This window comes from Capsicum annuum, chromosome 5 (assembly GCF_002878395.1).
Source record: "Capsicum annuum cultivar UCD-10X-F1 chromosome 5, UCD10Xv1.1, whole genome shotgun sequence".
NCBI lineage: Eukaryota > Viridiplantae > Streptophyta > Magnoliopsida > Solanales > Solanaceae > Capsicum > Capsicum annuum.
In genome coordinates, this window is record NC_061115.1 from 217,934,388 (window position 1) to 217,944,930 (window position 10,543).

General features: G+C 33.8%; 1 protein-coding gene and 1 long non-coding RNA gene across 3 annotated transcripts; both read left to right on the forward strand.

Annotated features, from left to right (window-relative positions):
• The first annotated feature begins 633 nt into the window (after positions 1–633).
• Positions 634–5,910, forward strand: LOC107872301 (DNA replication complex GINS protein PSF2). 2 transcript variants are annotated; one of them, XM_016719056.2, is made up of 8 exons: positions 634–791; positions 3,008–3,082; positions 3,172–3,286; positions 4,039–4,135; positions 4,210–4,240; positions 4,322–4,417; positions 5,210–5,362; positions 5,606–5,910. In XM_016719056.2, exons 1-8 carry the CDS (start codon positions 747–749, stop codon positions 5,624–5,626), a joined length of 633 nt encoding a protein of 210 aa, XP_016574542.1. In that variant the 5' UTR covers positions 634–746; the 3' UTR covers positions 5,627–5,910. The 2 variants fall into 2 exon arrangements, with proteins under 2 accessions (XP_016574542.1, XP_016574544.1); XM_016719058.2 differs by lacking the exon at positions 4,039–4,135 and having other exon boundaries at positions 4,164–4,240.
• A 2,368-nt stretch (positions 5,911–8,278) lies between these two features.
• On the forward strand, positions 8,279–10,213 carry LOC124898800. Its single transcript, XR_007055586.1, has 3 exons — positions 8,279–8,409; positions 9,307–9,745; positions 10,010–10,213. It is a non-coding gene; the product is annotated as an uncharacterized LOC124898800 (long non-coding RNA).
• Positions 10,214–10,543: the final 330 nt, after the last annotated feature.

Below are 10,543 nucleotides of genomic sequence, written 5' to 3' on the forward strand. Positions count from 1 at the left end.
TCTTAGGATAAAATATAAAATTATTCTATTTATTACACAATATCATTCTATTTACTCTCCCGTTTTAAAAAGACCTACTTGCCCTTTCAGTCTGTTTAAGAAAGAACGATTTTTTTTTTTTTAGCAACATTTAAGTCTAATTTTTCACGTGATATGTTGAACACCACAATTTTTTTTTTCCTTAAACTTCTGTCAAGTCAAATAAGTCATTTCTTTTAAACAGAGGGAGTATTCTATTTCAGATAGTCCATTTTGCCTATTTAGGAACCGCTTGACAATGAAAATAAAAAATATATTCACTTTGTTTGGTATTTTTAAAGTTTAAAATTGAGTTGAAGTTGTATTTGGTCACAGTATTTTAGAAATGAGTATTTTTGAAGCTAAAAGTATTTTAAAAGTGAAAATAAAATTTTAAAAATTTGAGTTTTAGGGAAATTGGGTTATTTTTAAAATAAAAGTTTGAGATTTTTTTGATAAAAAAAGTGAATCTAAAAATAGCAAAAATACCTCGTACAGTGGTTTTAAAAAATGCAAATATTATGAAAATATAATCTAAAATATTTATGATGAAACACACATATTTCGTAATAAAGTAAAAATATATTTCAAAATTTTGTGAATAATATCACCAAACGCCTACTTATATAGTTCCCCTCCCGCCGTTTTTCACATTTTCCCGCCATTAATAACCCTAGGCCTAAATAAAATTCGTCTTCAATATTCAAACCCCCCAAAAGATAACTCCAATGGCGAATCAATCTGATAATTCTATCGCATTTTCAGCAGAGGAGGTTCGTTTCACTTCTTAATTTTCGCTTAAATTTTTTCAATTTCAGTTTCAAATCAAATTCTTAATTTTGATTTTATACCAATTTTTATATTATTTCTTATACCTGGATAGGAGTAAGTTACGCATACACTTTACCCTCCACGGACCCCACAAGTTGGACTATAGATGTTGTTGTTTATGTTTTTAGTTGAGCTGAGTGTCTATTATAAACTACCTTTCTACCTGTCAAGTTAGGAAGTATAGTGGTAAGGTCTGTGTATACTCGTGTGACTATAGTGGGTATTTTGTTGTTTATGTTTTTTAATTGCCTTGTTTTCATTATTATCCAACGATGTGTTATCTCATTTTTGTTGTGTGCTTTTATGTTTTTTGTTTGTTTGTTGATTATACTGTTATTTGCCGTGAGCCGGGATCTATCCGAAACAGTCTCTCTATTTTATTTAAGATAGTGGTATGGACTGCTTACATTTTACCTTCCCCAGACTCCACTTTGTGGGAATATACTGGGTATGCTGTTGTTGTTGTGTGGATCTATCGCAAACAACCTCTCGACATGTCAAGTTAGGGGTAAGTTGTACCTACATTTTATCCTTTCCAGACCCGACCTCACTCATGGGACTATAGTGGATATTTTGTTGTTTATGTTTTTAATTGAGGTGTGGGTATATCATAAACAACTTCTCTGCCTGTTAAGGTAGGTTAAGATTTTGTGTACGCTTTATCCTCTCTAGACCTCACTTATGGGATTATAGTGGGGATGTTTTTGTTTTTTAATTGAGCTGTGGGTTTATCGAAAACAACTTCTTTGTCTGTTAAGGTAGGATAAGGTCTGCATACACTTTATCCTCTATAGACCTCACTTATGAGACTACGGTGGGTATGTTGTTGTTTTTTAATTGAGGTGTGGATCTATCGGAAACAACCTCTCTACATGTCAAGTTAGGGGTAAGTTTCTACGTATACTTTATCCTCTCTAGACTTGACCTCACTTATGGGACTATAGTTGATATTTTATTGTTTATATTTTTTAATTGAGCTGAAACATCTATTCTACTAGTCAAGGTAGGGTAAGGTTTGTGTACGCTCTATCCTCTCTAGACCTCACTTATGGGACTATAGTGGGTATGCTGTTGTTTTTTAATTGAGCTGTGGGTCTATCGGAAACAACCTCTCTACATGTTAAGTTAGAGGTAAGTTTCTACGTGCACTTTATCCTCTTCAGACCTGACCTCACTTATGAGACTATAGTTGATATTTTGTTGTTTATTGGTATGTGAGTGTATGTTAATACTAGGTGGGTGTCCTATTTCTTATTTCTTAATTCCTATTTTTCTTATTCCCTATTGCTCTAATTTCTTGTATTTCATATTTCTTTGATTGTTGTTTTATTATTTCTTATTCTTTATTTCGGTTATGTCATCCTCCCCCTTATCTACTATCCTTTATCTTGAGTCGGGGGTCTATTGAAAACAACCTCTCTACTTCTTCGGAGGTAGCGGTATGGACTGTGTACATCTTACCCTCCCCAGACCCCTCGCTGTGGGAATACACTGAGTTTGTTATTGTTGTATGTTTTTAATTGAGATGAGCGTCTATCAGAAACATCATTTCTGCATGCTAGGGCAGGGGTAAGTTCGCTGTATACTTTATCCTCTCCGGACCTGACCTCACTTATGGGACTATAGTTGATAGTTTGTTGTTTATGTTTTTAGTTGAGATGAGTGTCTATTGAAAACATTTTTCTGCATGCTAGGGTAGAGGTAAGTTCTATATATACTTTATCCTCTTCGGACCTGACCTCACTTATGGGACTATAGTTGATATTTTATTGTGTATGTTTTAATAGAGATAAGCGTCTATCGGAAACATCTTTTCTGCATGCTAGGGCAGGGGTAAGTTCTATGTATACTTTGTCCTCTCCGGACCCGATCTCACTTATGGGACTATAGTTGATATTTTATTGTGTATGTTTTTAATTGAGATAGCGTCTACCGGAAACATCTTCTCTACATGCTAAGGTAGGTTACTTGGTGTTTTCACAGTATCCTTGACTGTTAGAATTGGTTTTTAAGAGAATGGCCAGCATGTACAATTTTTGGCGTATGAAATCTGCCCTTTCTCTTTTAGTAGCATTTCTTCTCTTTTTCACTCAGCGAGATAGAAATTGGCTCCCCATCTTATCAAGCTGTTTTAACTTATTGTTTCTCAATTATGCAGTTGGAGTTTTTAGCGGAAGATGAAATAGTTGAAATTGTGCCAAACATGAGAATGGAACCGCTAAATCTTATATCTGTATTATTCTATCCCTTTACTGTCTAAATTCATTCATATAGTCTCTCCGGTATTTATGCTGATTTTGTTGAAAATGAACCGATCGACAGGGAGATTTTGGACCTTTCCGTCCACAAATAGCTGCTCAGGTGCCTCTCTGGTTAGCTGTGGCTTTGAAGAAAAGAGGGAAATGCACTATCAGACCGCCTGAATGGATGTCCGTTGGTAAGCTTTTGGTTATTTGGCAACTTTAATAATCTGTGCTTCCAAATGCACTGGGCAGTTGATTTAAGTTGTGATTTGGATTTGATTGTTGTGGAGAGACTGTTAGTGATGCTATTTTACTAATTTACAGTTAGGTGCTGAAAGTTCTAACTGAAAATATGAAATCCCATTCCTATAGTAACTTTGTTAGTGCTTGAGTTACGATAATTGTCAAGAACATGCTTTGCTTTACAAAGACAATGGGATAATATTTATCCAAGATAGCAGGTCAAGTTCAATCTGTCAGCAATATGGAACCAGTCCTTGCTTCATGTTCAAAACCATATTCCAGCTTGTAACTGTTCCACAATCTATCGTAGTTAGTGGAAATCCCACCTTTAAACGTATAGGTTGCCAGTAGAATTTGTTGTTTCACCAATTTCAAGAAAACAAAATACTGCATCGATGAAACTTTTCCACAAGACTTCCTATTAAGTATTTTGGGAAACTTTCCGGTAAAGCTATTTGGCCCTATAACCAAGTGTTTTGTGTCTTCTATTTCTTGTTTATTGGACAACCAGATGGTTAATCAATTATTTTTTGTTAATATGACAATACCACTTTCACTCAGTCATCAAGGTTTTTCGATAAATGTTACGGTTGCCTGCAGTAGATCATATCAATTCCAATTGAAACTTTTTGTTCACTCCTGTCATATAACCATGCAGATTGTACTTGTTAAGTTTCTTACTGCTCTCTGCTTTGTCGACTAGAAAAGTTAACCCAAGTTCTGGAGGCTGAAAGAGATTCCGAGAAGTTCCAATTGTTACCATTTCATTATGTTGAAATCTCAAGGCTTCTTTTTGATCAGTAAGTAGTTTCTTATTTTTATATCAAGGTTTATCATGTTGGTCTACTGATGACGACAATATTCAATTATCTAGTGCCCGTGAGGATATTCCTGACATCTATATGGTGAGCTCAGTTATTTACTCGATTCTATTGGCTTTGACGTTTAGTAATTCAGCCAGAACTCTGATCAAACATGTTCAATAGGTGAGATCTCTTATTGAAGATATTAAGGATGTGCGATTTCACAAAATTGGAACTGGCTTGGAGATAATTTCAAAGGAGGTCACATATGCGTTGAGGGTATGGTTATTCACCTCTTCAGAAAATCCTTTTTTCTGTTCTGATGCATGCGTCATTTTGATGATCAATATCTTAGTCATGTTGAGTAGTCTGTGGGGGTGCGTTAAAAAGAAAAGGAGGTGTTATATTGATTTTGTTACATCCGTTCCGAATCCATTCTGTAGAAAATCAATCTTTTTGATCTAATAGATGTAGAACATCGTTTACTGTACAATGAAAAAACTATTTAAGCCTGGTTTGTATGTCATGTAATTGTTCTCCTTGCATATCTACACGTATGTAGAAAATGCTCACTTGTCCTGTGATAACGTTGTGCCAGATTGAGAACGGTCAAAGGAAGAGAAGTCTGATTATTGATTTTAAAGTTCTACCAAAACTTCCATGCTTAATGTGAAGAAACACCTGTACCGTTTACCAAAGCTTTCCATAAGACGACAGGGTAGAACCTTTTCATCGAGGCAACATTTTGGGACCTTGGAGTAACTAGTAAAGTTGCTGCCATGTGACCAGGAGGTCACGGGTTCAAGCCTTGGAAACAGTCTTTGGCAGAAATGCAAGGTAAGACTGCGTATAATACACTTTTGTGGTGGGGCCCTTCCTTAGACACCATGCATCGCGGTAGCTTTAGTGCACCGGACTGCCCTTTTTTAACGTTTTGGGAAGAGAGTGGATAGGGAAATACATTTTTTATTTGGTGGTGGTTTAGGAGATCTTTAGTGGAATTGCTTTTTGTGATTTTGAGGAAAAATATACAACGTTATAAAACTAATACATTAATCTGTCACTTCACAGCTTAAAAATCTGTCAGCAATGGAGGCAAATATAGTACGTCCATTCGTTACCAAAGCTTTGCAGACATTTCATAAGCTAAATACTTCAGAAGCAATACCTGAATCAGGCAGCGTACCTAACAGACAGCATCAGGCAATGAATCCAAGAGATAAAGTAAGTTTTCACGACTTTTCTACCTTTCTCAAATAAGAATGTGTACGTATATGTTCGTCTGTGTACTTCTCATCACGACTGAGAATTGGATAACTAATACCACTTAACTATACTGTCTCCCTTTTGAGACCATTCATACCATAATATGGAATGGCTGAGTTTTTATCATTTTGCAAGCAACAATGTTTCCTTTACTAAGTGTTTATTAGTTAGTTTCTAACGGTATCTTTCTTTGACATGCAGCGTGTGCTGAAAGGTCGATGAAGATGTTATCTCTCCTCATTGCCTCGTCCTGACCCCTCAAAGAGACATGAATCGAGCGTCCTGGTCCATTGTGTATTCGTATCATACTTGTTACCAGTTTATTTGTCAGCGACGAGTGACTTAAAAATCTCCTTCTGTCAAATTTCATGCTGATTCTGTTTCTTGATATTCAGTTATCAAAAGGTGCCAGGATCTGTGATGCATAATTTCTAACTTTTGACTGGTTTCTTAGCACAATTAAGTGGCTGTATTGTTGCCTTCTATGAAGGTGAGCCTTGGAGTAACTGGTAAAGTTGTTGTCATGTGATCAGGAGTTTACGGGTTCAAGCCTGGTAAACAGCCTCTCGTAGAAATGCAAGGTAAGGCTGCGTATAATACACCCTTGTGGTGGGACCCTTCCCCGAACCCTGCGCATAGCGGGAGCTTTAGTGCACGGGACCGCCCTTTATTGTTGCCTTCTGTAGTTATATTTGAGTCCCAACTGTTAAATAAATATGGGTGTAGACTTTAATATGGATTCTTTGAAGATGATGCATCTTTTGAGGATCTGACATACATAAGACATTAGATTTGAAGAGTCCAAGCAACATCGGTTGGATGTATGTAGGAAAAAAAAAATATTTTTGAGAATCCCACTTGTGGATGTGCTTCCATTCAGCTTTTGTTTTAACAGTTTGATAATCTAATGTGGTTTGGATAGTTTGAAATAACTTGAAACTAAGCCTTGATGAGTATATAAATGATTTTAGGGGTTCTTACATTTTGTATCTAATGTTATTAATGTCTTATGGTGTGTTATGAAGAAAAATACTTTTCATTAAAAGTAAGGGATCGTTTGGTAGTGTATTTGAAAGTTAATACATGTATTAATTTAATGTGTATTAGTAGTACTTTGTTTGGTATATCCTTTTACCTTATGGGTGTGCTTGGTATGATGGAAAACATTTTCCATGGAAAATGTTTTCCCGGAAAATAAGTTGGTTTTCTACTTATTTTCTCATGTTTGGTTGGTGAGTGGAAAATATTTTTCGAAAAATATTTTATGGTATTTGGTTGGTGAGTAGAGAATATTTTTTAGAAAAATATTTTCTAGTGTTTAATTGGTGAGTGAAAAAATATTTTTTCTCTAGCAACTCAACAATTTGTAAGAACTAATTTAAGCATAACAAATAATATCAATATCGAATACTAAAATGTTACAATCACTAAATTTAAGCAATTATAGGAGACATTTTTCAACATTTTGTCAGGACAATTTCAAGATATTATAATTAATAGAAATATAATGAAACGACAAATTTATTCAACCTCATGAAATAAGTTACATCGATGACAAAATGAAATATGCAATTAGCAAAATAACATAGGTAAGTCTTCCTCTATGCATATGAAAATAACAATACATTCAACGAACATTGGAAATAATTTGAGCTTCATTAGTTTTTATTTCAAGCAGTGAAAAATTGCAGTGAAAAATATTTTTGAGTAATGTAAATTTTTAAGAAATGTAATTTTTTTGAGTCATGTGAATATGAGTGTTGTTGGGATGGGGAAGAGGGGTGGGGTCATAAGTCACATTTATTATTTTTTGGAAAATGACTTCCCTTGGCCCATGAAGGAAGTCATTTTCCCTCAAATTGGGAAAAATGAGTTGTGGAAAATATTTTCCCAACATTTTATTACAATCAAATATGGAAAAATTGGAAAACATTTTCCACCGTACCAAACACACCCTATGTGTAACTAATGTTTGCATTAGTTATACACTCTATTGTGTATTGAAGTGTGTATTACTAATAACTCAAAATCAATGACATTAGTAACACAATAGATCTATGCATGCATAACATGCTTAAAGACACTACTATCCCTTAATTTTTTTTTGCATTCTTTCCAACATATATATTGAGTGTATTCTGTAACTTTTTTTTTCTTAGAAATTATGTTATTCATGTTATTTTTAATATATCTAACCAAACATTGCATAAGAAAAATACAACCATAACTAATGCAAACATAGCTAACATAAGCTTTGGTAATACAAACATTACTAATACATCATATTTTGCATTATTCTTATACACTCTACTAAACGACCCCTAAGTATGTTTCTTACTTACATTTAAAAATAAGTAGATATTATTGGTTGAAAAATATTTTATATAGTTTAAGCAAATACTGTGGAGAGGAATGGGGATGGTAGAAGGTGGAGGCTGGATGTGTTGAAGGATGAGGAGGAAATAATTAAAATATATTATATCGTATTGTTAAATTCATAGTACGTAACAATGAAAAGCCCCATTGCCAACTCCGAAAAAAAAATAGGACATTGTGTGCGTAAGCCTCATACTCCATTGCCACATTCGTTTGGACATTTTTCAATAGTTTTTTGCAAATTATGCATTCCAAAGTCTACATTTTCCTAGCTTGAATTTCGTTTAATTCATAAACACGTAGAAGCCCATGAGGCCACCATTTAACCTTTGTTTACCATACAAATTTTTATATGCCACGCACTTATCTAAACAAGTGCTTTTATCTCATACATCCATTAATTCAACATCTTAATTTAAGCAAAAACCATACAAAACACAGATGATTCTTAATCTATTCACACCTATAAATAATCCTCCTTTTCATTCTTCATTTCTCATAATCACAATTAAAAGAAAAAAGTTAAAAAAATGGAGGTGTTTAATAAGAAAATAACATCTCCATTCTTTACTTTCTTGTTTATTTCTTCTCTTCTGCTTATTCAATGTTTTCCATATGTTTTATCACAGGTTAGCTCAATTCCTCAAAGCAAAATCATAATCGATAGCAAGATCACTTTATCACTTACGATATAATACCTCACTGGATATGTTTCCATCATTTAAAACTAAAGTTACACATAAAACTTAGATTCTATTCATATGGTGTCTTCCTTTTAAAAATACATTTTTTTCCCAACAAACTTAGCCCTACATTAGAACGATCAATAGTAATTTTTCACCTGCATGTCTTAATGACTCAAACTCCAGATTTCTTGATCAGTGAGAGCGTAACACCAATTGAGACATACCTTTGTTTTTCTTAATGGTCCTTCATAACTTGGACATTTTTGAGTCCAAAGCCTTTTTTCTCAAAAAATATTATTAAACACTCCAAATTTCTTGACCAGTGAAAGCGTATCACCAATTGAGACATACCTTTGTTTTTCTTAATGGTCCTTTATAACTTCGACATTTTTGAGTCCAAAGCCTTTTTTCTCATAGAAAATTATTAAATTGAGAAATGAGTGCGGATGTTATAATAAGTTAATTATCATTTTATTATGTTATCAATTGAAGTTTATGATAGAAATTTATTTATGATTACCTTATACTATTTATACCTTATACTAAATAGCAATTTGATTATATATATATATATATATATATATAATCTGAATCATTTGGTCATCTAGTATACAAATTATGTACAACGTGTGTTGGTTGTGTATGCTTTATGTTAAATATACATGTATCATCCATATCATATACATACCTATACACAAGATATATACTAATTTATTATATTTCGTGTATATTTTGACCATGTTAGTAAACTAGTTAGCAGCAGAATGATGTATATCTTTGCGTACGACTAAAACTCAATGTAGATTTGTTGATAATTTTTGTAACTTTTGATGTATACAGCCTCTTGAAGACGAAGAATGGCCAACACTACAACCTCATAAAGGAGCCGGGGGCGGGGGGGCCACGGTAATGGCCACAGGGTGCCCGGTAAAAAAAAAATGCCTCGAGCCCCTCCGGTCCCGGGAAAGCCAGACCTACAACTTCCAAATGGACCAAATCCTACTACTACTACTACTACAACACCCCAAAAAAAGAAATTTTGCCTATCCAAACTACATGTTTCAGAGTCAGAAATGAAGGCCAATTTAAATTGGGCTTGCAAATATGGACGTGTGGATTGTCGCCCAATTAATCCTGGAGGAGGTGAATGTTTTTGACAACAGTACACTTAGGTCTCGTGCAGCCTGGGCTATGAATTCTTACTATCATGGCCTGGGTCGTGGAAATGACGCGACTTGTAATTTTTGGGGCACCGCTGCCATCGTCGACCTTGATCCAAGTAAGTATTCAACATCTTTTTATTAGTGGTAAAATTTTTTTATATATAAGATAACCACGTGGAACTCTGTATAGTAACCAAGATTAGTAACCTAAAATATTAATTCTAATATGAAAAATAAGATAAGTAGCTTGGTACAACATATCACAATGCAATTGACTTCCAATATTTTTTTTTTATCATAAAATATTGTTGAATAATTTTATTAAAAATCTATTGATGATTCTCCTAATATTTGTTTGTTTTTTTTTTTTTTTTTTGTAGGTTATGGTTCATGCAACTACCAATCTTTAAGTTTTATGGCCCCCCAAAAGGAAGATTTTGTAGCTACTCCAACATTTGAAGAATTAGTCTTGAAATATTAATATTTTTATTTTAAATTATGTATTTTAATTTGCAAAAACTAATCTAATTATGTGGTCGTGTAGTTTGTGGTTATCGTAAATAAAAAAAGAAGATCGTTGCCTACTTAATTTGCCATGATCAAGTTTTATATTTAAATCACAATGATACAAAGTTTATACAAGAAAGACTGGCTTGGATAAGTTTTTTGGGAGGAAGGGTTTAAACATTTCAAGTAGGTTTTGAAGTTGGTTGATTTCACTCTACCTTCCTTCTAAGAAATGTACGCCTTTTATGGGCAAAAACTAGATAAAGTAGTGATTCTAAGGATTACTACGTGGCCTAAACACATGTGGCCGACACTTAAAAGATAAGAGATAAGAAAGAATCTTTAATAATGCAAGCCGGGTACTCTTTTGGGCCCCATCGTCACATGCATTATTAATTCTTCTTTCA